Raw genomic sequence first — 22,658 nt, 5'->3', positions numbered from 1 at the left:
AACCCAGAACACCACCCAGAGTACCCGGTACGGGTCTTATCAGCCCGCTTTGTTTTGGCGAAGCTTTTCAGCTGTGACCGGGGATCATCACAACAAAACTCAGTCCCTGAGCAGTTCGCAATAGATCTTCACGCTGGACAGAGGCTTGGAACATCATGTTGCCCCAAAGTGTCTTCTACAGAGCGCTAATGCTCGGCTCCTTCCTGTGCCTGCTGCACGGCAGCTTGGCCGAGGTGGGGAAGCTGGTTTGCTTCTACGATGCGGCAAGTTTTGTGCGGGAAGGTGAGTGGGGACTTCTAATCTTTTTGTGCCAAACAGATCAGAGGTTATCTGTCTCTCTCTCTCTCTCTGGCAGGTCCAGCACAATTGTCGCTCGTTGAACTGGAGCCTGCACTCAATTTTTGCAACTTTCTGGTCTACGGCTATGCGGGCATCGATGCGGAGAGCCACAAGATCAAGAGTCTCGACCCGGAGCTGAGCTACAATCGCCAGCATTACCGCCAAATAACTGCCCTGCGCCAAAGGTTTCCCCACGTTCGGTTCCTTCTCTCGGTGGGCGGAAATCGGGATCTGAGCGCCGAGGGCGTGGCAGACAGCAGTAAGTACTTGAGCTTGCTGGAGCAGCCGGAGCATCGGAGCGCCTTCAGGGCGAGCGTGGGGGCGGAACTGAGCAATTATGGCTTCGATGGCCTGGACCTGGCCTGGCAGTTCCCCGCGAACCGGCCCAAGCTGCAGCAAGGAGTGCTCAAGCGGGCGTGGAGTGCGGTCCGGGGATGGTTCAGTACGGATTCGGTGGACAGCAAATCGCAGGAGCACAAGGAACAGTTCGCCACTCTTGTGAGGGAGTTGCGCAGGGACTTGCAACCCAGTGGCAAACTCTTAACCCTCAGCATGTTGCCTCACGTCGACGCAGAGCGTGAGTACTGAGACCAGGGTCCGCTTCCAATGAATGTATCCCTCCCTTCACAGTTTTCATCGACGTTGCCTCGGTGCTCGACCACGTGGACTTTGTCAACCTGGGCACCTATGACTTCCACACACCGGAACGAGATCCCAAGGTCGGGGATCTGCCCGCCCCGCTGTATGCCATGTACGACCGCGATCCCACCCACAACGTTCAGTACCAGGTCCAGTACTGGCTGAACCAGACATCCCCATCCAGGGCGGACCAACTGCACATCGGCGTTACCAGCTACGGGCGCTCCTGGAACATGACAAGGAACTCCGGCATCACTGGCTATCCGCCCATACCGGCGGCGGCCGGAGCGGCTCCAGCTGGCAAACAAACTCGCATTCCCGGATTGCTCAGCTGGCCAGAAATTTGTGAGCTGCTTCAGCAGCAGCCCGAGGACAAGGAGGCGCCCCACCTGCGAAAGGTGGGCGATCCCACGAAGCGGTTCGGCATCTATGCCTACCGCTCGGCAGATGATATTGGGGAGAATGGCTTGTGGGTGGGCTACGAGGACCCCACAACAGCGGCCATCAAGGCCGGCTTTGCCCAGGCTCAAGGCCTTGGCGGAGTGGCCTTCCATGACGTGTCCCTGGATGACTTTCGTGGTCAGTGCGCGGGCGAGAAGTATCCTATTCTCAGGAGTATCAAATATCGGCTATAGGAACTTAAGAAAGTGGTTCCTTTCATTAATTTTATTTCAAGAATAAAAAAGAAATAGTGATTCCAGTTATGGAAGGTATATTTTAGGAAGCGGATTCTGTTCCCAAACGGAACTATATATTTGCGAAAGCTCAAGTTGGGGAATTTGAAGTTTTCTTCAGATGCCCCAAAAGCAAATCGTAACTTGCCTCCTTCCGGGTAGATTCGGTGCGGAATAGAGGGGGAGGCAAGGATGCGGACCCACAAAAAGAAGGCAGTAAAAACCTAGGAAGTAAAGCGAAAAGGTGATGTGGCGGGGGCCAGGCGTAAAGCAAAGTAAACTTAACGAATGGCATGGCAAACAGGCGAGGTGGAGAGGCGGCGAGGGCAGGGTTGTCATGGACAGGACACGGCCCAGCACAGGGGAAGCAAGCAGGAGGTCGGTCTAAAGTAAAAGTTGAAATTAAACCAATTAGTTTCCTGCCACCATCCTCGGAAACGTCGCGCCGGAGCTGCAATGAGGCGCATAAAACCAGGCGGCAAAAGGACCAACGCAGCAGGTACTCTTAAGTCCTAGAGATGTCACGGTATATCACGAGGGGTCGCAGTACTTATCGTTTGATAGTAACGATAGTTTACTTTCTTTTTATCGGTATGCGAGTAATGCTGCGAGAGTCATAGTCAGTTTTACTCATAAACAATGTCTGATGGCACTGAATCTTAGCAGGTTCCGTGGGTTTTTGATTTTCGGCTAGCTTCCCACCCTAGTTATAGTAGAAAAGTCATTTTCCAGTGGAGTAAATCGAATGGAAAACCGATCAGCTGTTCATAGTGTACTATAGGATCGGTCACACATCGGGTATCGGGTACAGAGGTCCGTGAGTCGCGTGTACCTGCGCATCGCTAGCTCATTTCCTTGGGGGTTGAATATCGGACTTCTTACACCAGGCAGGTAGACGGGGTTGGGCTGCTTTTTAAGAGTATTTTAAACGACGGAGCGGCCTATGGAGTGGCTTGAGGGAGTGAGCGGGGTCTGGGGCTGTGGCCGGGGCCGGGGCTGGAGTGTAGATAAGAGGCGCCACGAGGGTGAGGAGGGCGAAGCGGACTGGGCGGATGGCGCCGTCATAAATTAATTATGATTTAACAACTTCAGCATGCACGACACGGCACGGCAGGAAAACTTTGCGCTTTTCATTCGTACCCCAACGACCGCCCCACACTCCCGGCTTCTATGTATTTTGTGTCGCTTTGTAGGAGGAAAAATTTTATAATTTTAATGAGCGCAAAAAAGTTTGAAAGTTTTTGACTGTGTTGCCATTCGAAGTGCATCTGACAAGAGACACCGGGCAGGGGAGGCAGTAAAGTGGACAGGCGAACTTTATTTGGACTCGTGTACAGGTATAGGTATATCAACAAAGAGGAGCCACTTCCGAGGACCACAACGAGTGCGCTCAGTGCTTGCCGGCTCCGCTCTTGATGTCCTCGAAGGCCTTCTGCCAGAGCTTGTCGAACTGCTTGGGCAGTTTGGCGCGGACCCTTTCGGCGAGCAGGCGGGCGCCACGCAGGTTGTCCTCATCGTAGTGGGGCAGGGTGGAGAGCCTGGCCAGCCAGGCGGACAGCTTGGGATACTTGGCGCCTTCCACGGGGCAATAGCTCAGGTGCAGAGTGCTCACGGTGGCGACCACACTGAAGTCGGCGATTGTCAACTGGCCGCCGGCCAGGTAAGGATTCTCGCCGAGAAACCGCTCCAGATGGGCGTAGGCTTCGTGAAGATCGGCAATCCGGTCCTTGGGAACTTCGGGGGCATCATTCTCCTTGAAGAGGGCCCGCTGCAGCGGCTTGAAGCAGCCGTGGAAGAGCACACCGGTCTCGAAGTGCAGACGCTGATCCACCACCGCCCGCTGCAGCGGTTCCTTGGGGTAGAGGGCATCATCCTGGGCATACTTGTTCACGAGATAGCCAATGATGGCGTGGGAGTCCCAGATGCATGCCTCACCATCCTCCAGCATGGGCACTGTGTGCTGTGGATTCTTGCGCAGCAGTTCCGGCTCCAAGTGCTCGCCGGCCTGCATGTCCAGTCGCCGGAACTCGTGCTCCAGCTCCAGGGCGCGCAGTGTCAGAAGGACAGCCCGCACCGGTGGACTCGTCTCCGTGCCATAGAGGACCAGATGAACCATTTGGGAGAATTTGGGGCTGCTTGCTTGCTAGATTGAGATTCTGAACAGACACTGAGCCACGAACCACGGACGGAAACAGGGCACCCACGGCCCCAGCCAGTGATTAAACTGATTTTAAACTTCAGATTAGATAAGATTAGATACCACAAAAAAAACAGAATTTGATACTTATCACAAAGACGTCATAATGCTGCAAGTTTAAGTTTTGTCTGATTGTTTATTAATGCCACAGATTAGTCGGACTACGACTACTGGCTTCCCCCAACCCCCTCCCGACCCAACTCCACGGCTACCACAATATTTGCTCACCTTTCCACATGATTTATGTGACTTTGAACAGCCAGTGCTCGTCAAGTATGTGCAAGGGTATGTTTTATGCATAACGATGTACATTGTACATACGTACAGTGGAGCACAGATCGAATAAAAATGGTTGGAAATCACAGAGCGTTATATATTTGTATTGTATAGATATACTTATGTACGGCCAGGGTTCTTTCCCACGAGAACCATCACCTTTCTTCTATTATCCAAATATCTGCCAAAAATCATCACAAACGGGCTACGATATTTTTTTTCTAAATCACGGCGTATAAACCAGCATTAAGCCAGCTAATATAGTAAAGTATTTCTTGGCCTGTTTGAAGGAGCACACCAGTTTTAAAAGATTTAAATAGTAGTTAAAAGGTAAACCCAGTATGTAGGATAAACACAGTCGGAAAGCTTTAAAAGCTTCACCTGCTGAAGCTTCGGCCGTTAAAAGCATATCTAAGCTTGTTCAAAGTTGTAAGCTCAGCGGCCTGTAAATATACATACATATGTACACATTTACATGTGTGCATAGAATATGTTTGCAAAACGTAGGCTTGTGTTAGTGCCAATGGATAGGGAATATTGGAACATTGTGAAGTGAGAAGAGGAGCTCAGTCAGAGGAGAGGTAGAATAATATTCGTTTCATGCTGAGTAAACAAATACAATTAAGCTCACAAACTTTATCGCATACGAGTTGAATGCGAGGCTTAACCAAACACATACATACATATGTAGATAATTATTTACATACATACATATACACATTTACAATCTTGGAAAAAATCGCAGTTCTGACGAAATTAATTTGCTGGGGGGCTTGATAGAGAGAGATAGAGAGGGCAGTATAAACAAATTTGTTTGACTGAGCAAGAGCTTTATTCATTTTTGCCGGTTGTGTGTGTGTTGTGCTCACTCTTTCGCTCTGCTCAAAGCTTTCGGTAGATAAGACGTAGATAGATGCTGAAATATAGAATAGAGTGCGAAAGAAAGATCATTTGTAATTGAAACGTTCAAGCACAATGTCGAAAAATATAATTCTGTATGGAATAGATATGAGCCCATGTGTTCGGGCTGTCCAGCTGACACTGAAGGCACTGGAGCTGCCGTACGAGTACAAGGAGGTGGACCTGCAGAGCGGAGAACATCTCAGAGAGGAGTTCCTGAAGAAGAACCCCCAGCACACAGTGCCAGTGCTGGATGACGACGGAACCATCATCTGGGACTCCCATGCTATAGTCATCTACCTCGTGGACAAGTATGGAAAGTCCGATGAGCTCTATCCAAAGGACCTGGCCAAACGGGCCGCCATCAACCAACGGCTGTTCTTCGATGCCAGCGTCCTCTTTCCCTCCCTGGCCAATGTCAGCGGGCCCTTCTGGGTGAACGGAGTGAAGGAGGTGCCGCAAGAGAAGCTCGACACCATCCATAGGGGTCTAAAGATGGTGGAAACTTTCCTGGGCAGCAACAATTACCTCGTGGGCGACTCGCTGACACTCGCCGACATCTGCTGTGGACCCACGGTGACCTCACTGCCCGCAGCCGTGGATATCGATCCTGCGGTGTATCCCAAGGTGACTGCTTGGGTGGAGCGCCTCAACAGGTTGGCCTTCTTTGAGCAAATCAACAGAGCCCCAGCAAAGAACTACTGCGACTTCCTCCGCAGCCAGTGGACCAAGCTGGGTGCATAAATGTGGAAAATAAATAAAACCCAACCGAGAACATCTGTTTATTTAATTTAAATTGGAGCTTACGCAATTCTTTGTTCATTCAAATTCATTTGGGGACGCGTTTCTAGCTTTTCCCTGAAGCCCCATAAGTTTTGAGTCGTCAACGGCCTAGTTTCAGTAGCATTTGACTCTTGACTTCTCGTCTGTTCGGACCATGTCGGATATTGTGCTGTATGGAATGGACATTAGTCCGCCGGTGAGGGCCTGTTTGCTGACTCTGCGAGCCTTGGGCTTGGCCTTCGAGTATAAGGAAGTCAATCTCTTCGCAGGGGAGCATCGTTCCCCAGAGTTTCTGCAGAAGAATCCCCAGCACACAGTCCCGTTGCTGGATGACGGCGGAGCACTCATTTGGGACTCGCACGCCATCGTCTGCTACTTGGTGGACAAGTATGCAAAGACGGACGAGCTCTATCCCAAGGATCTGGTGAAGCGTGCCCAGGTCAATCAACGTTTGTACTTCGATGCCAGCATCTTGTTCATGGCCCTACGCAATATCAGTGTTCCCTACTTCCTCCACAATGTGAGCTTGGTGCCCAAAGAGAAGGTGAACAATGTCAGCGAAGCCTATGGACATCTGGAGACATTCCTGGGCGAAAGTCCTTACGTCACAGGCGATACCCTAACCGTAGCGGACCTGTGCTGTGCGGCTACGGCTGCCTCGCTGGCCGCAGTCCTCGATCTGGACACAGTGAAGTATCCCAAGATCGCGGCTTGGCTGGAACGCATCTCTAAGCTGCCCCACTATACGGAGGACAACCTGCGGGGCGCGAATAAGTACATTGGCATGCTAAAGGGATTTTTAACCATTGTGTAATAGCTAAAGTGTTCTGTTGGATAGATACATCTCATATCTTTTAAAATATGAAATGACATGGTTTTACGGTCGTGCGAATACAGCCAGCCGGCATTTTTATCAGTCCAAATTTATTAATCTACACAAATAAACATGAAATTTTGACCAAACCTGATTGTGTTGATGTTCTCGGACTTTCCATTAGTTAAGCGCCGAAAGAGAGAGCTTTTACCCATGATGTGTCATCATCAAAGAGGGAATTTCAACATCGAAGAGTGAGCAGACGGCACGCCTCTCCACTCCACTCCCTTATAAAGTGCAGAGTCAGCATAGCATTGCAAAGCTCTCTTCGGACAGCGTCTCTTCCGAGACTATATAAAGCGCACAATGTTGGACGAATGAACCACAGAACAGTCTCGTCTCTTACCAACTCCAAGCAACAATATGGGAAAACTTACTCTTTACGGCATCGATGGAAGTCCGCCAGTGCGCTCTGTGCTCCTCACCCTGAACGCCTTGGGTCTGCCCTTCGAGTACAAGGTGATCAATCTGTTTGGCGGCGATCATCTCAAGCCGGAATTCCTCAAGATGAACCCCCTGCACACCGTGCCCACACTGGACGATGATGGCTTCTACTTGTACGACAGTCACGCCATCAATGCCTACCTAGTGGCCAAGTACGGCAAGGACGGCAAGGAGTCTCTCTACCCCAAGGATCTCCAGCAGCGGGCGATCGTGGATCAGCGTTTGCACTACGACTCCAGTGTTTTTGGCAGCACCGCCAGGGCAATCACCTTTCCCCTGATTAGGGAAAACCAAACCGAAATCGCCCAAGCCAAAATCGACGCGCTTTCGGGCGTCTACGAGACTCTGAATTTGTTCCTAAAGAGCACCGATTACTTGGCTGGAAATAACCTGACGATTGCCGACTTCAGCGTCATCGCTGTCCTGTCGGGCATGGTAGTTTTCCTCGAAGTCGATGCCAGAAAATTCCCCAATCTGGCGGGCTGGGTTCAGCGTATTAAAAAGTTGCCCTACTACGAGGAGGCCAATGGATCGAAGGTGACTCAGTTCACAGATTTCCTCAAGAGCAAGAATTTTACAATTGTTTGAGATTCTTTTAAATAATTATAGTTTGTAGCAATAGTCGTATTTGAATAAATTTAAACTCCACACTCAAAGCTGCCTAGTCATTAAAGCTCGCTCCCAAGGTAACGAGGCAATATTGACACTGAAAATTCATAAATATTTCATTTATTGGCAGTATTGGCAGCAAATAACAGTGACGCTTATGTTTCTCTTTGGAAACAACTGGTAAATCATAAAGGCACTTTCAATCACTCTTAAGTTAAGAGAAGCTAGCCCCAAGCTGTTCTGAAAAAACCACAACTATGCCTCATTTTGTTAGTTCCATTCGAGTAAAAGACGGACGATCCATGTACCATTGGACTATTAACATTTTAAAGTACATTATCTGTCTTTCTTGATTACGTAGGCAGAAGACCCGCCTTTGGGGAGCCACATGCGTGGACATTCAAAGGACGACCTGTTTGTCATGCAATGTGTTCCCATACCTGTCTTTGGTTCATGCATTTTTTATCGCAGCTAATTAAAGAAAAAATCGAATTTGTTGACAGGCACTTTTCCATGCCAACTGAGAGGACGGAACTTATTAAATAGTCATTACCTGGTTGACAGTTCCCACGTTCGGAGGCAGTATATAAGCCCGTTTAAGTGCGGGAGCTGCCAGTCAGTTATCAGAAGTTCAACCATGGGTAAGATTTCGCTGTACGGCTTGGACGCCAGTCCACCCACCCGGGCTTGCCTGCTCACCCTGAAGGCCTTGGAGCTGCCCTTCGAGTACGTCTTCGTGAATCTACTTACTAAAGAGAACTTCGCCGAGGACTACATGAAGAAGAATCCCCAGCATACGGTGCCCATGCTGCAGGACGATGATGACTACATATGGGACTCGCATGCAATCATGGCCTATCTGGTGGGAAAGTACGCGGAGACCGACGAACTGTACCCCAAGGACCTTCTGCAGCGGGCTGTGGTCGATCAACGAATGCACTTCGAGTCGGGGGTCATCTTCGAGGGCGCCCTGCGTCGTCTCACCAGGCCGGTGCTGTTCCTTGGGGGCACCACCCTGCCTCAGGCCAATGTAGACGAAGTCAACGAGGTTTACGACTTCTTGGAAACGTTTCTGGATAACGACTTTGTGGCCGGTGATCACCTAACCATTGCCGACTTCAGCATTGTGTCGAGTATCAGCTCGCTCGGCGTCTACTTAGAGCACGATCCGGTGAAGTATCCCAAGACAGCAGCCTGGCTGGAGCGCCTCAAGGAGCTGCCCTACTATGAGGAGGCGAACGGCAGTGGAGCTACCCAGTTCATGCAACTTATAAAGTCCAAGAACTTCACCATCGTGCCCTAGGGTGAACATCGGGAGAACCAAACCCGACCCCGCACAGAGAGCACGCAGAAAGAGTTAAACCCCTAGTTCGAGCACTCCAAAGAGCACCAGAGAAGCACCTTCCTCAGTGCACCGAGCTTTGCAGTACAGTACTCATCGAAGCTCTCTCCCCGCTCTAAAAAGTTTGTCAACAAACGAGAATAAGTAGAAAGTGCAACCATTGGGTGCGTTCACTTCGAGGCAGAATGGGAAAGCTAATACTTTATGGCATGGATGCCAGCGCCCCGGTTCGTTCGGTGATACTGACCCTGAACGCCTTGGGTCTGCCCTTCGAGTACAAGGTGGTCAATCTGCTGGCCAAGGAGCAGCTCAAGCCGGAATTCCTCAAGATGAACCCCCTACACACCGTGCCCACACTAGACGACGACGGCTTCTACGTGTACGACAGTCACGCCATCAATGCCTACCTAGTGGCCAAGTACGGCAAGGACGGCAAGGAGTCTCTCTACCCCAAGGATCTCCAGCAGCGGGCAATCGTCGACCAGCGTATGCACTACGACTCTAGCGTTGTGGGTAGAACCCTGAGGGCCATAACATTTCCGCTGTTCCGTCTGAACGAGACCCAAATTCCGAAGGCCAGGATCGATGCTCTTGCGGACGTGTACACCACCCTGGAGACATTCCTGAATAACAACGAGTACATCGCTGGGAAGCATCTGACTATTGCCGACTTTCACATCATCGCTATCCTGTCAACCATTGAGATATTCCTGGCAGTGGATGCTGGCAAGTATCCGAAGGTGTCCGCCTGGATGCAGCGCATAACCGAACTGCCGTACTACGCAGAAAGCAACGGTAACCGACTGGTGCAGTGTGCCACCTTTTTTAAGAGCAAAAACTTTACCATTGTCTAAACGTCTGTAGCCAAGTTTTCTCAATAAATACGTATATTCGCTGTAGCTGTAGTTGAAGCTTAGCTGACCTCAAAACTAATTTGAATCTGACTCTGTAGAGTTGTTGGAAAATGTCTAAATATACATATCTATTGAAGATTTACTTTCGTAAATGAAGGCGATGGTCGAGTGGAAAGCTCTGGAATTCGAACTTCGCAGAACTCAAGCCAGCTTTCTGGACAGAAGGTAATTAAAAACCCAACAGCAGTTTTCATATGAATTGAAATTTCATACCTTGTCTGTATCCAGAAAGAGTTCCACTCGAGTTCATTGTTTGTTCAGATTTACTTCAGAATCGGAACAAACAACTGATAGTCGCTTATCGGTCTGCTCGGTGTTCGGTCAAGTCAGTAATCGGTAATCAGCAATGACTGGGCACATCACACTCTTTGTCTACTCTTAAATGTGGCATTCTCTTAGGCCTGTTTTTGGCGAGCTCTTTCCGTCGGTATCTATAACTTGTTGTCAGGTGCCTGCTATGTGGGCGTGGATGTATTTACTTGCACTTTGACCTCAGCTATTGTGTTCATTATTGTATTAATTTCACGATTCGGGGAACTCTTACGAGTGCAAATTTCTCTTCATCCCAGTTGTTTCTCTTTACTAGCACTCTATAAAATGGCTGGTTACCAGCTGCGAATTGATCATTAGCCAACCAAGCTCTCTAACGACAATATGGTTAAGTTAACTTTGTACGGAGTGGATGCCAGCCCCCCAGTTCGAGCTGTGAAGCTGACGCTGGCGGCCTTGAACCTGCCCTACGACTTTGTGAATGTCAATCTCGCGGGTCTCGAGCAACTGTCGCCCGAGTATGTGAAGAAGAATCCACAGCACACGGTACCCACTTTGGAGGAAGACGGCCACTTCATTTGGGACTCGCATGCAATCATCGCCTATCTGGTGTCCAAATATGCCGATAGTGACAGTCTGTACCCCAAGGATCTGCTGCAGCGGGCCGTGGTCGATCAGCGTCTACATTTCGAGAGCGGAGTGGTCTTTGCCGATGGCCTGAGGAGCATCACGAAGCCTCTATTGTTCTTTAATCAGAAAGTAATTCCCAAAGAGAGGCATCAAGCCATTGTCGAGATCTATGACTTCGTGGAGACCTTCCTAAAGGACCAGGACTACATTGCTGGAAATCAGCTGACCATAGCGGACTTCAGCCTTGTGTCCTCCATCGTCTCGCTGGAGGCCTTTGTGGGCATCGATCGCGCCAAATATGTGAGAACTAGTGCCTGGATCAAGCGTCTGGAACAGCTCCCCTACTACGAGGAGTCCAATGCCAAAGGTGTCCGGGAATTGCTTGCCATTATCAAGCAAACAAATTTCAGCTTTGCATCGTGATCCAGCTGTAAATTTATATGCTGCTCATATTTCACAATAAATACAATAAATACAATAAACAATAGTTCAAATGGGACAAACACTTTTATTATCAGACCCCCCACTTGACATTCATGCTGGTACCAGATAATGGAAACAAAGCGAAAATATTTACAAGATCTAGAAACGATTCTCATCCAATTAAATTGTGCTGTCCTTCGCCTCTGAGCGAGGCTCCTCTGTCACTCACTTCGTCTGGCCGTCAGGTCCCAGAATCCTAGAACAAATACACCTTTTGCGAGGCACAGTCGGTCCCAGTCTCTGGAAAAATATGCCTCGTCGCGCCCAAGGCATACAATTTGTTATTGTATTCGTTTCGGAGTGGGGACCGACTTTTAAGCATCGCCAAAGACTGTATATCTAGGTTGTTTTGTAACAAATCGATTTCAAACCACTTGATTCATACGAATTCTTATCAATGCGATAAGGTCCGACCAAACAGCTTGAGCGACGCATGTTTGGCCAAGAGTTTACAAGGGTATATTGCATTCATACTCGTAGGTAATAGAACAGAAGGCAGATAGGCGTTACCAATCACGAAATATACATACATATGTCAATGTTATCGGAAAGAGTTTAATTGGACAAATCGCGGCAATTTGATCTATTTATAACTCATTCCACTTAACGCACAAAAAATAAATCTGACTAGCGATTAGCAAATCTGTCTTATGGTCGGACTGTAGTACTTTTATATACGTAACGAATATCAATATATATATACATATATATATGATATGAATATGAATATGATAAGGAGCGAAGAGAATCTAATGGGTAACATGGAACAATCTGGATTACGTAAACTACGAGTGCTGGCATTTGTGGCGAAATATTCGAAAAAGCTCCGGTTTGTGGAATAATACATGCACATGTGATTAATTAAAAAAAAAAGCACTGAGCTCGATTGAGTGCTTTGCGGGGTACTTAGTTTAGTTTTAAATCGACACTCGCAGCCTGTACACGTTGGAAATAATGGGAAAACTTGTGCTGTACGGCTTAGAGCCAAGTCCGCCTGTGAGGGCCTGCAAAATGACGCTGGATGCACTACAGCTTCAGTATGAATTCAAGCTGGTTAATCTGCTTGCTGGTGAGAACAAGACCAAGGAGTTCAAGCTGAAGAATCCGCAGCACACAGTGCCCATGCTGGAGGACGATGGCAAGTGTATTTGGGAGAGCCACGCCATCTGCGCCTATCTGGTTCGGAAGTATGCCAAGGATGATGCCCTGTACCCCAAGGACTTCTTCAAGCGCGCCGTCGTGGATCAACGTTTGCACTTCGAGTCGGCTGTGCTGTTCCAAAACTGCATTAGGAATATCGCACTTCCGCTGTTCTTCCGCGATGAGACGGAAGTTCCGAGATCCAAGATCGACGCTATATACGAAGCCTACGACTTTTTGGAGGCCTTCATTGGCGCCGAGTTGTACCTGTGCGGAGCCAGCGTAACCATAGCCGATTTTAGTGTGATATCGTCGGTCTCCAGTTTGGTGGGTCTGGCGCCCATTGACCCGAAGCGCTATCCAGGACTCAGCGCTTGGTTGGCCCGAATGGCCGGACGACCCAACTACCAGTCGAACAACGGCAACGGCGCACAGATGCTGATTGACATGTATAATGCGAAAATCACAAAGATAGTGTGACTTTTGCAGGTGAAAGCGTATTTTTTAAGGTCAAACATGAGATTGATTATGCAATAAAACGTTTAGTAAACAGTGCTTCAAAATTCAAAATTCATTTTTTAGTACATTGTATGTTTGTGGTTATGTGGGCCCTTTTACGAAAAAATATCACATCTTAAAGGCAAACTGGTTTATAAATGATTTAGGACAAAGTTCTATGTACTTATTCGAATGTTTGGATTATTTAAACAAATATTGCACAAATGGTTGAATGCTGGCCTCTCTCTCTCTCCCGTTCAAAGAGAGTAAACAAAGCATTTAATAAAGCTTGCTCTTTCCAAGGGGGTTGATCGTTGAAAGAGTGCATCGTATAGATCATTTTCGTTTGGAGTGGACGTGATCATTCAGCTAACTGTTCGTCTTGCGCTTCTCTAATGCCTTCCAAACCAGTTTCAAGCGCTGCACGCAATCGCGATGCTGTGACTCCCAAAGCAGCGTTGTGAGTCGTCCGACGGTAGCCACGCCGCTCTCAGAGCTCCGTACCCATTGGAGCAGAAGTTGGTAAATCACCTGGAGAAACCAGAAACAACCAGAGCGTCATTCACTAGAATTCATACAGTTTTGGATGTCTCACCTCTTTGATATTGCCGTGCATTTGATGATCAATTATGGCCTGGTCAATCTGGCCCTCAGAATGGCCCAAGTCCCGCATCACCTGCTTCCATCCCTCGCCCAAATGGGTAGCCACCGCGTCCAGCAGCCGCGGATCCGGCTCATCTTGAGACTGCATCATGGCCACTATGCTGACAGTCTTGCGCGTACCATTGGAACGTTTACCGTCTGGCGAGACCGCCACCTCGTCAATTGTGCCTGTACTGCTCTTCCGCGAGCTGCTGGCGCTTAGATTTTTGTTAAAGTTGTACACGGAGCCAAAGTGTAGATTGCTTGCATTTGAGAAGTTCATAACCACCTGTTGCTGTGCACTGTGGACGTTCATGGTGTTGTTCGTGTTGACTGTGCTGAGGTCCCCGCCGGTCCCAGGAATGTTGGCGGACTGCACAACATCCATAGAATTGTAGTTTGGGTCGGAAAGCTCCCGCAATACCGATTCCGTCAGATCCGCTGAGGCTGTCGGGGTATTGATGGACGGCAGCGCCAAGGCTCCACTATTATTGTTATCTGCCCCGCTATCATCGACAGGCGCTGCATCTGTTTCCAGTCGCCCCTCAGATTGCATACTTGGTGCCTCCTTGCTACCGCCAAATATGTTGGGCAGCAAGTTCTTCAGCTTCGGCATATTGCGTCTGTCGTGGTTACTCGATCGTCAATAAATAGATAAAGCTCCGGAAATTCCACAGACTTGGGGTTTTTTTACCCTTTGTGTTTGGAAGTTGGAGGTGGCAGACTAACGACTAGGCATTAGTAATCAACTATCGGTAATAAACAATCGATAGTCGTTCTCGTCCCTGGTCGAATAACTGGTAATCCCAAACCGATAATTAGTCTCAACGAATATTATGAATCTTGAAGAATTTTAGCGCAGTTTACGTGAAATATATCGTGGCCTTTTTTTAAGCAAAGATTAAGGATTGAATGCACCTACAAGAGTAGGTATTATTAATTATTAGTAATTACTATCAGGCAATCAACTATCGACGGTCATCAATCGATAGTCGCTCTCATCGATTGTCATCAACAAAGTGTGCCTCGTTTCCGATTGCCAACAGAATGACAAGTTGGCCATCACCATTTGCCACGTTCGCTCATCACTTTTCTACTTCACTTGGTCGGTAATTCGCGTGTTGCATCTAATAGAAAGTCTGGGCGATAGATTTGTGGCAAAAACCCCTAATAACACACAAAAATCGAGTGCAATCAAATGTGCATATTAAATTACATAAGTTACAACAAGAAAGTGCATAAATTTACAGTTATGAAGGGCTTGATGGAGCAGGCGGCTGTGACAGCAGCGAAAATTTAGGCCGCGCCGCTCCGCAACACCTTTTTCTTTCACGACTTGGCAACGTGGAGGAGAGGAGTAGTCTGGGCTGCATTTAAATTAGGCGCTTGCCGCTCGCGTTTTCCGTGCGGAATTCTCGAAGAGAAAAATTGCTGCAAAAAACAACGTGTTTTTCAATGCTTGATAATGGTCGCATCGCAGCAACTGGCACGGCACGGGCGGCGCTCGCACTCGCGCTCACTCACACAAAGGCACACAGCAGTCGCAGCGCTGGCGACGGCTACGACGACGGTGGTGGTGGTGGCGGCGGCGGTGACGGTGACGGAAACGGAGACAGCGTTGTCGTCCACGCACACAGAGTACCAAACATACATAGTATGAACATATGCATATGTATGCCCATACATAGGTACATCTATGTATAATCTGTCCGATTGGAGAGCAGAGCGCGCGTGCTGTTCCTTGGATGGCACGATTGAAGCTTTCCGAAATTCGTATTCTTTCCGTATTGAGTGTTTAAAGCCAGCACAAAAGTTCAATGAAACCCATTCCATCAAATCACAGCCTCGCGCCGCCCAGCCCCGCCCCACCAGATGGTGCGGCCCTAAAGTCTTTTGAGGGGGTGGAAGGCTATAGCTGAAACCTTTCACTTGATTTCGGCCTCCCATTGCCTCCCATACGGCGCCTGCTTCCGCCCACGCGTACACCTACGCCTACGCCAACGCCATTGTGTGCTCCACTTTTGCGCCGACAACAACAATTGTCCAATAAGTGGCCCGCATATTTCCCCGAACCGCACCCCCGCATAACACACAAATCTGTGCACTTTCTTCCTTCCGCCTCTCGCAGCGAAGAGCAACAGACTCTCTCGATAGAACACGAAACATGCTCCCCCGAGCTGCTCCGTGTAGAGCATCCGGCAAACGATGAGACGACGATATGCATCTGCTAATTACTCTGTTCTTTTGATTCTTGTATGTCTTCCAGCAGACACGCCAAGTTATCAAACTGGATTTTGTCAAAGGAGACTAACTAGGCCGGATTTTTTGGATTTTACAGTACAGTAAGTTGAACAACCTTCCCGCACTAACCACTTTCCAGAAAAAAAAAAACAAAACAAAAAAAACAGATGGAAACACCATCGGATTGTATATTAATTTGCATAATTTTACCACCATTCCACATGCCCCCGACCAGTGAGTGAGTGTGTCTGTGTGCTCTTCTGTGGCCAAGAATGCCGAACCAGAAATGAACGGTTGTTCCGTGCCCAAAAACTGACTACGTCAAGGGTTTTTCGGCACCATCTCCCCGGCACCGCCGCCCAGCGAGCGGTGGACCCAGAGGCCTGGATGGAAATCACCCAACAAAAGTTCGATATGTGCATACCAATTTTTAAAGCTGAACTTTAGCAGCGCACTGTGCTTTGTCTTCATTTGTCGACGTCAGCGTCGCTGCAGGCGTTACATGCCTCTGCACATACGTACATGAACATGCATACATGCCCACAATCGAGTGTATGTACATTTGTGCATGTGTATGTATTTGCTTTACCTGTGCCGTGCCTTGCCTTCTTCTCGAACGGCAACGGCACCACCAGAAGCAGCAGCAACAACGGCAGCAGCAATGCTGCTAGAAAGGTGCCAAGGCACCAATACAGAGGCAAAGAGCGACACAAAAATGTGCGCATACACTGTCGATCCGATCGCTTTGTTGTAGTTGCCGGCTATCATCCGGTTTTATATGGCACTGGCCTGGCACTCACTGGGGGCCCTCCCCTCCCGGTCCGTTGAGTTACTTCGTCAAGCTCTCTTTCTTGCTCTTGCTTTTGCTCTCTCTCTCCCTTGCTGGTTTCTTCTTTTGACACATTTTTCGAGCACACACAGACACAGAGTCACTCGGAAACACGTAAGTGTGCGTGAGGGGAGCGATAGTGGCAGCCGCACATCTTTGTTGTTCTTCTGGGGCGAGAGGAGGAGAATGTAGGCTACGAAAACTCGTTGGGCATTGGCTTAGAAAACAGCTCCGTCGAACAAGTGCACGGTCTGCTCCTCGATCTCTCTGGCTGCTGCGGCTCCGCTTTCGACGGTACCAACCTTTCACCCAAGCAAAAAAACCGACTGATAGCAGCTTTATTTCTAGATATCTGCTGGCGATCGGTCGCACAGGTTGTTCTTATCAGCCTTAGCAGCTGATAGCTATCACTGGCATCGCTTCTATATTTTGCCTGCGTGGCCTCGGACCGGCCCAGTCCACTTATCGCCAGCGAAATGGAGCCCCGTTCACATCACTTGTACGCTACCATTACGTGGCTCTTGGCAGAAAGCTAAAACTAAATACCGTGCTGCTAGATTTGGTTTATCAACCGGCCGGGCACGAGCGGGACCGGGAACGGCAGCAGGCAGGGCGGGGCGGGGGTGACCAACCCTCCTTCGGAAACGCACTAAACGTTTCCTTATCGGCGGCCGAAATGCGGGTCGGCGTCGGTCGGCACTTATCGGCGAAAGTAATTGAGATTTTGAATCCACTGACAAGAGGAGGAGGAGCTGCCTGCAAACCAAATCTGAGCCGACCGACTAAGAATCAGTGCCTTCCGAAATGCAGACCGACTGCGGTCTGACTGAATAATTGAATTCATTGATTGATTGATTGATTGACTGATGGATTTTCCCAGAAATCTCCAATAAAAATAGCACTTCACTTGCCATTATCTTGAAATGTAAAATAATAACAAATTTTCTCTGCTTCCAGTGTTACTGTAACGACTTGGAACGAAAAAGGACTCTTCTCTTTTTTTAAGTAATGCAAGCAGCAGCAGCAGTGATGGAGGAATCCAACGGTAAGGACAATCCCCAGTGGCGACCCGACGCCAAAAGCTCTTGGTTAACCTTTGAATCGATTGCAGCAACCAGCATTGAGCAACAACCGATCGCCCTCATCAACGGTCAAGAGCAGGTGTCCAACGAGCAGCAACCATCCTCGCCCACTTCAGTGGCAACGCCCACCAGCACCAACAGCGGAGGCACTGGCAATGCCACGCCCGCCTTTAGCTACGACGACCTATTCCCGGCCCTGCCGGCCAATACCTCGGCGCCTGCGCTGTCCGGCCCATCCAGCTCGTCGCTAGCCCGAGTGACGAGCTCGCAGAAGACGCAGGTAAGTGGATCGCGAGGATCGTATGGGCATTCCGATCTGTCAATATCCGACTGACATTTGTCGAATTTCACCACTTGACAGGTGCTGCACGTGCCCTGCGATGAGCGAAAGTCGACGGAGTCGGATAAGTTTGGCGAGGGCGAATCGAAGCGGATTTGCCAGCAAATCACCAAGGAGACCGGCGCCCAGATTGAGATCGTCAGCGGCAAGAACCAGTCGCTCACCTTCCTTATCAAGGGCAAGCAGAGCGAGCTGTTGGACGCCCGGCGCAAGATTCTGATGAGTTTCTCAACGCAGGCCAGCCGCCAGGTTACCGTGCCCCGTGAGCACTACCGCGTGATCCTGGGCAAGGGTGGCCAGCGGCTGCGGGATCTGGAGCGCCTCACCTCGACGCGCATCAATATCCCGAGCCAGGGCGACGAGAGCGAGTTCATCACCATTGCCGGCACGAAGGAGGGCATCGAGAAGGCGGAGCAGGAAATCCGCCAGCTGTCCGCGGAGCAGTACAAGAAGTCGTCGGACCGCACCACGATTCCCAAAATCTACCATCCGTTCATTGTGGGTCCCTACAGCGAGAACTTGAACAAGCTGCAGGAGGAGACGGGCGCCAAGATCAACGTGCCGCCGCAGCAGGTGCAGAAGGACGAGATCATCATCTCGGGCGAGAAGGATGCCGTTGCCGCGGCCAAGGCAAAGGTCGAGGCCATCTACAAGGAGATGGAGAAGAAGTGCTCGACGGTGAGCGTTGAGGTGGCCAAGCCACAGCATCGCTATGTCATCGGTCCCAAGGGCTCAACCATTGCCGAGATCCTTCAGCTCACGGGAGTCTCCGTCGAGATGCCGCCGAACGATTCCACCCTGGAGACGATTACGCTGCGCGGCCCCCAGGTCGCCCTCGGCAATGCCCTCACTGTTGTTTACCAGAAGGCCAACTCGGTGAAGTCTGTGGAGATCAATGCGCCGCACTGGATCCACAAGTACGTGATCGGCCGCAAGGGAGCCAACATGAAGCAGCTCGAGGAGGACTGTCCCAACGTGAACGTGAACTGCCTCGAGGACAAGATAAAGCTCGAGGGCGACCCGGAGAACGTGGACAAGGCCATCTCCTACTTGACCGAGATCATACGCAACTACGAGGAGAACTTCACCTACGAGGTGATGACTGTGAATCCCTCGTACTACAAGCATATTATCGGCAAGGCCGGATCGAATGTCAACCGTCTCAAGGACGAGCTGAAGGTGAACATCAACATCGAGGAGCGCGAGGGCCAGAACAACATCCGCATCGAGGGCCCCAAGGAGGGCGTGAGGCTGGCGCAGCTTGAATTACAAGAAAAAATCGACAAACTGGAAAACGAAAAGTCAAAGGATGTGATCATCGATCGCCGCCTGCACCGCTCCATCATTGGGGCCAAGGGCGAGAAGATCCGCGAGGTGAAGGACCGCTATCGGCAGGTGACCATCACGATACCCACGCCCCAGGAGAACACGGACATTGTGAAGCTGCGCGGCCCCAAGGAGGATGTGGACAAGTGCCACAAGGATCTCATGAAGCTGGTTAAGGAAATCCAGGAGTCGTCGCACATCATCGAAGTGCCCATCTTCAAGCAATTCCACAAGTTCGTCATCGGCAAGGGCGGCGCCAACATCAAGAAGATTCGCGACGAGACCCAAACGAAAATCGACCTGCCCGCCGAGGGGGACACCAACGAGGTGATAGTCATCACTGGCAAGAAGGAGAACGTCCTGGAGGCTAAGGAGCGCATCCAGAAGATCCAGAACGAGCTCTCCGACATTGTCAGCGAGGAGGTGCAGATCCCGCCCAAGTACTACAACTCCATCATCGGCACCGGCGGCAAGCTCATCTCCTCCATCATGGAGGAGTGCGGCGGCGTGTCCATCAAGTTCCCCAACAGCGACTCCAAGAGCGACAAAGTCACCATTCGCGGGCCCAAGGACGACGTGGAGAAGGCCAAGGGTCAGCTGCTGGAGCTAGCCAACGAGCGGCAGCTGGCATCATTCACCGCCGAGGTGCGGGCCAAGCAGCAGCACCACAAGTTCTTGATTGGCAAGAATGGCGCTTCCATTCGCAAGATCCGCGATGCCACGGGAGCACGCATTATCTTCCCGTCGAACGAGGACACCGACAAGGAGGTGATCACCATCATTGGCAAGGAGGACAGTGTCAAGAAGGCCAAGGAGCAGCTGGAGGCGATCATCAAGGAGTGCGACGAGGTCACTGAGGGCGAGGTGGCCGTCGATCCCAAGCACCACAAGTACTTTGTGGCCAAGCGGGGACTCATCCTGCACCGCATCGCGGAAGAAAACGGAGGTGTGATGATCTCCTTCCCCCGCGCCGGCACCAACTCTGACAAGGTGACGCTCAAGGGTGCCAAGGACTGCATCGAGGCGGCCAAGCAGCGGATCGAGGAGATCGTGGCCGATCTCGAGGCCCAGACCACCATTGAGGTGATCATCCCGCAGCGCCAGCATCGCACGATTATGGGTGCACGTGGCTTCAAGGTGCAGCAGGTGACATCCGAGTTTGATGTCCAAATAAAGTTCCCCGATCGGGATGCCACCGATCCAGTGGAGGGTCTCACCAATGGCGGACTGAACGGAGAGGGCCAGGAAGGTGAGGCAGCCGAGCAGTCGAGCGGCGCTGTGGATGGAGCAGAGCCGGTGCGGCAGTGTGATGTCATCCGCATCACCGGACGCATTGACAAGTGCGAAGCCGCCAAGCAGGCGCTGCTCGACCTCATTCCCATCGAGGAAGAGCTGAGTGTTCCTTTCGACCTGCACCGCACCATCATTGGGCCACGCGGCGCCAATGTCCGGCAGTTTATGTCCAAGCACGATGTGCATGTCGAGCTGCCGCCCAGCGAACTCAAGTCGGACATCATCAAGGTGTCGGGCACGCCGGCCCATGTGGCTGAGGCCAAGGAGGCGCTGGAAAAGATGATCGAGGACTTCGAGGCTGATCGAGCCGACCGCGAGCTGCGCTCGTTCGTCCTTCAGCTGGACGTGGACCAGGAGTATCACTCAAAGCTCATTGGTCGCCATGGTGCCGTCATCAACAAACTGCGTGCTGACCACGACGTCAACATCTCGCTTCCCAAGCGGGACGATCCCAATCAACGCATCATTTCCATCACCGGCTACCAGGCCAAGGCGGAGGCAGCTCGCGATGCCATTCTGGAAATCGTCGGCGATCTCCAAACCCTTCACCGCGAGGTTATCGAAATCGACACGCGCGTCCACTCGCACATCATTGGCCAGCGTGGACGCACTATTCGAAAAATCATTGAAGATTACAAGGTGAGTGCTCAATGGTGGGCGATGGTTAGTGGGAGAACCACTGGAAATACCCTGATCGTACGTTGACCATTTTTTTTTGTGTGTTTTTCCTCCAGGTGGATATCAAATTCCCATCCTCCGATGATGCTCAAAACAATCCCAATGCCGTGACCATCATTGGCAAGGAGGAAGATGTGGAGAACGCCAAGGATGTGCTCCTCAGTATGGCCGAGGACTACGAGCGCGACTACTTGGAGAACTTGCCGCCCTCGCCCCAGCCGCAGACAGTGGGAGCCTTCCTCACTGGGACCGGTGGCAACGCGAGCTCGGGAGCTGGTGGGGCCGGTGGCGGGGCCGGTGCCGGTGCCAACGAGAACGGGTTCATCATCAAGGATGCGCCGTGGGAGAAGCAAAAGCAACAAGCCAAGAATCTAACTGCGCCCAACACTCAATCGCAGGAGGATTTCCCCAACTTTGCTGCCGGCGGGGCTCCAGTCGCGACCACGCCCATCACCTCCGTGTGGGGCCCCAAGAACTAACTGGTTCGGGGCAGGCGTCCCCAGCAGCAGAAGCAATACTACCCGTTGTGGTGCGTCGGGGACTGGAACTGGAGCGGGCGGAGAGCAGAGAAGAGAGCAGCGGAACAGCAGAAGTCGTGCGGGCGTCTCGTACCGTCTCGTCTCGTCACGTTAGTCGAAAACTAGTGTCAAAACGGTATAGGTTGTCTCCTAGGAGCTTTTCTACAACGCAATTTGTGCAGGTTAATTGAAGAAGACAAATGACAAAACAGGAAACTATTTTTGTATTATTTGATACAGAATCAACACAAGCACGACCACAAACACACAAGAACACACCAGGACACACACACACACAATCGCCCACAATCATAAAATTGCATTTATTCAACATAGAATACAAAACAAACAGACAGACAAATCCGGACAGACTCAGGCGCCCAAGGTTCTGTTGCCCCGTAACCTGCAATGTATGTTGGCTGGCCTGGCCAGATCCTGGTCCTGGTCCTGGTCCTGGCCATGGCCACAATATACATAATATGTAACACTTAATTGCCACTTTCTTTTATGTAACCATTTGTTTCATTTTCAACACATAATATTCAAATTAGTTGAAGCCCTAAAGTAAGCAGAAAGCTCAGCAAATGATTTGTTAATTCAATTGAAAGTGACTACGCACGGTCAAGAACGAAAATAATTGTAAGCATAAAATGTTAATTATTTACACTCGCCGCTCCTCTTTTCTATCTTCTATTCT

The 22,658-nt window shown here is 50.4% G+C and overlaps 11 protein-coding genes across 11 annotated transcripts; 9 read left to right on the top strand and 2 right to left on the bottom strand.

Annotated features, from left to right (window-relative positions):
- The first annotated feature begins 131 nt into the window (after window positions 1–131).
- Window positions 132–1,680, top strand: LOC6592883 (chitinase-like protein Idgf5). The gene is made up of 3 exons (XM_002018514.2): window positions 132–282; window positions 356–916; window positions 970–1,680. The coding sequence occupies exons 1-3, from the start codon at window positions 156–158 to the stop codon at window positions 1,611–1,613; spliced, it is 1,332 nt and encodes a 443-aa protein (XP_002018550.1). The 5' UTR covers window positions 132–155; the 3' UTR covers window positions 1,614–1,680.
- Window positions 1,681–2,950: 1,270 nt separating this feature from the next.
- LOC6592884 (glutathione S-transferase 1) lies at window positions 2,951–3,807 on the bottom strand. Its single transcript, XM_002018515.2, has one exon. The coding sequence runs from the start codon at window positions 3,766–3,768 to the stop codon at window positions 3,043–3,045; it is 726 nt and encodes a 241-aa protein (XP_002018551.1). The 5' UTR covers window positions 3,769–3,807; the 3' UTR covers window positions 2,951–3,042.
- Window positions 3,808–5,061: 1,254 nt separating this feature from the next.
- On the top strand, window positions 5,062–5,800 carry LOC6592318 (glutathione S-transferase 1). The gene has a single exon (XM_002018516.2). It carries the CDS (start codon window positions 5,101–5,103, stop codon window positions 5,767–5,769), a length of 669 nt encoding a protein of 222 aa, XP_002018552.1. The 5' UTR covers window positions 5,062–5,100; the 3' UTR covers window positions 5,770–5,800.
- Window positions 5,801–5,942: 142 nt separating this feature from the next.
- LOC6592319 (glutathione S-transferase 1) lies at window positions 5,943–6,771 on the top strand. Its single transcript, XM_002018517.2, has one exon. It carries the CDS (start codon window positions 5,963–5,965, stop codon window positions 6,620–6,622), a length of 660 nt encoding a protein of 219 aa, XP_002018553.1. The 5' UTR covers window positions 5,943–5,962; the 3' UTR covers window positions 6,623–6,771.
- Window positions 6,772–7,023: 252 nt separating this feature from the next.
- Window positions 7,024–7,782, top strand: LOC6592320 (glutathione S-transferase 1). Its single transcript, XM_002018518.2, has one exon. It carries the CDS (start codon window positions 7,046–7,048, stop codon window positions 7,712–7,714), a length of 669 nt encoding a protein of 222 aa, XP_002018554.1. The 5' UTR covers window positions 7,024–7,045; the 3' UTR covers window positions 7,715–7,782.
- Window positions 7,783–8,365: 583 nt separating this feature from the next.
- Window positions 8,366–9,057, top strand: LOC6592321 (glutathione S-transferase 1). Its single transcript, XM_002018519.2, has one exon. The coding sequence runs from the start codon at window positions 8,373–8,375 to the stop codon at window positions 9,036–9,038; it is 666 nt and encodes a 221-aa protein (XP_002018555.1). The 5' UTR covers window positions 8,366–8,372; the 3' UTR covers window positions 9,039–9,057.
- Window positions 9,058–9,134: 77 nt separating this feature from the next.
- LOC6592322 (glutathione S-transferase 1) lies at window positions 9,135–10,010 on the top strand. The gene has a single exon (XM_002018520.2). The coding sequence runs from the start codon at window positions 9,263–9,265 to the stop codon at window positions 9,929–9,931; it is 669 nt and encodes a 222-aa protein (XP_002018556.1). The 5' UTR covers window positions 9,135–9,262; the 3' UTR covers window positions 9,932–10,010.
- A 617-nt stretch (window positions 10,011–10,627) lies between these two features.
- On the top strand, window positions 10,628–11,385 carry LOC6592323 (glutathione S-transferase 1). The gene has a single exon (XM_002018521.2). The coding sequence runs from the start codon at window positions 10,646–10,648 to the stop codon at window positions 11,312–11,314; it is 669 nt and encodes a 222-aa protein (XP_002018557.1). The 5' UTR covers window positions 10,628–10,645; the 3' UTR covers window positions 11,315–11,385.
- Window positions 11,386–12,302: 917 nt separating this feature from the next.
- LOC6592324 (glutathione S-transferase 1) lies at window positions 12,303–13,077 on the top strand. Its single transcript, XM_002018522.2, has one exon. It carries the CDS (start codon window positions 12,329–12,331, stop codon window positions 12,992–12,994), a length of 666 nt encoding a protein of 221 aa, XP_002018558.1. The 5' UTR covers window positions 12,303–12,328; the 3' UTR covers window positions 12,995–13,077.
- On the bottom strand, window positions 13,063–14,362 carry LOC6592325 (protein immune deficiency). The gene is made up of 2 exons (XM_002018523.2): window positions 13,608–14,362; window positions 13,063–13,543 (listed from the first exon to the last, which is right to left on the bottom strand). The coding sequence occupies exons 1-2, from the start codon at window positions 14,268–14,270 to the stop codon at window positions 13,382–13,384; spliced, it is 825 nt and encodes a 274-aa protein (XP_002018559.1). The 5' UTR covers window positions 14,271–14,362; the 3' UTR covers window positions 13,063–13,381.
- A 1,558-nt stretch (window positions 14,363–15,920) lies between these two features.
- LOC6592326 (vigilin) lies at window positions 15,921–22,173 on the top strand. The gene is made up of 5 exons (XM_026985384.1): window positions 15,921–15,996; window positions 17,682–17,769; window positions 17,836–18,086; window positions 18,168–21,404; window positions 21,500–22,173. The coding sequence occupies exons 2-5, from the start codon at window positions 17,733–17,735 to the stop codon at window positions 21,920–21,922; spliced, it is 3,948 nt and encodes a 1,315-aa protein (XP_026841185.1). The 5' UTR covers window positions 15,921–15,996; window positions 17,682–17,732; the 3' UTR covers window positions 21,923–22,173.
- The last annotated feature ends 485 nt before the right edge of the window (window positions 22,174–22,658 follow it).

The sequence above is a fragment of the Drosophila persimilis genome, unplaced genomic scaffold (assembly GCF_003286085.1).
Source record: "Drosophila persimilis strain 14011-0111.01,24,50 unplaced genomic scaffold, DperRS2 tig00000002-arrow-pilon, whole genome shotgun sequence".
Lineage (NCBI taxonomy): Eukaryota > Metazoa > Arthropoda > Insecta > Diptera > Drosophilidae > Drosophila > Drosophila persimilis.
The sequence above is the reverse complement of the archived record's forward strand: the minus strand, read 5'-3'. Positions and strand labels throughout refer to the sequence as shown.

What these genes read in the sequence shown, in the direction of transcription:
- LOC6592883 (XM_002018514.2), top strand. Translation starts at nt 156, where the DNA reads ATGTTGCCCCAAAGTGTCTTCTACAGAGCGCTAATGCTCGGCTCCTTC. An exon ending in GGCAAGTTTTGTGCGGGAAG is followed by an intron (nt 283 to 355) that starts GTGAGTGGGGAC and finishes TCTCTCTGGCAG; the next exon opens with GTCCAGCACAATTGTCGCTC. An exon ending in GCCTCACGTCGACGCAGAGC is followed by an intron (nt 917 to 969) that starts GTGAGTACTGAG and finishes CTCCCTTCACAG; the next exon opens with TTTTCATCGACGTTGCCTCG.
- LOC6592884 (XM_002018515.2), bottom strand. Translation starts at nt 3,768, where the DNA reads ATGGTTCATCTGGTCCTCTATGGCACGGAGACGAGTCCACCGGTGCGG.
- LOC6592318 (XM_002018516.2), top strand. Translation starts at nt 5,101, where the DNA reads ATGTCGAAAAATATAATTCTGTATGGAATAGATATGAGCCCATGTGTT.
- LOC6592319 (XM_002018517.2), top strand. Translation starts at nt 5,963, where the DNA reads ATGTCGGATATTGTGCTGTATGGAATGGACATTAGTCCGCCGGTGAGG.
- LOC6592320 (XM_002018518.2), top strand. Translation starts at nt 7,046, where the DNA reads ATGGGAAAACTTACTCTTTACGGCATCGATGGAAGTCCGCCAGTGCGC.
- LOC6592321 (XM_002018519.2), top strand. Translation starts at nt 8,373, where the DNA reads ATGGGTAAGATTTCGCTGTACGGCTTGGACGCCAGTCCACCCACCCGG.
- LOC6592322 (XM_002018520.2), top strand. Translation starts at nt 9,263, where the DNA reads ATGGGAAAGCTAATACTTTATGGCATGGATGCCAGCGCCCCGGTTCGT.
- LOC6592323 (XM_002018521.2), top strand. Translation starts at nt 10,646, where the DNA reads ATGGTTAAGTTAACTTTGTACGGAGTGGATGCCAGCCCCCCAGTTCGA.
- LOC6592324 (XM_002018522.2), top strand. Translation starts at nt 12,329, where the DNA reads ATGGGAAAACTTGTGCTGTACGGCTTAGAGCCAAGTCCGCCTGTGAGG.
- LOC6592325 (XM_002018523.2), bottom strand. Translation starts at nt 14,270, where the DNA reads ATGCCGAAGCTGAAGAACTTGCTGCCCAACATATTTGGCGGTAGCAAG. An exon ending in TGCACGGCAATATCAAAGAG is followed by an intron (nt 13,544 to 13,607) that starts GTGAGACATCCA and finishes TGGTTTCTCCAG; the next exon opens with GTGATTTACCAACTTCTGCT.
- LOC6592326 (XM_026985384.1), top strand. Translation starts at nt 17,733, where the DNA reads ATGCAAGCAGCAGCAGCAGTGATGGAGGAATCCAACG. An exon ending in CGAGCTCGCAGAAGACGCAG is followed by an intron (nt 18,087 to 18,167) that starts GTAAGTGGATCG and finishes ACCACTTGACAG; the next exon opens with GTGCTGCACGTGCCCTGCGA. An exon ending in AAATCATTGAAGATTACAAG is followed by an intron (nt 21,405 to 21,499) that starts GTGAGTGCTCAA and finishes TTTTTCCTCCAG; the next exon opens with GTGGATATCAAATTCCCATC.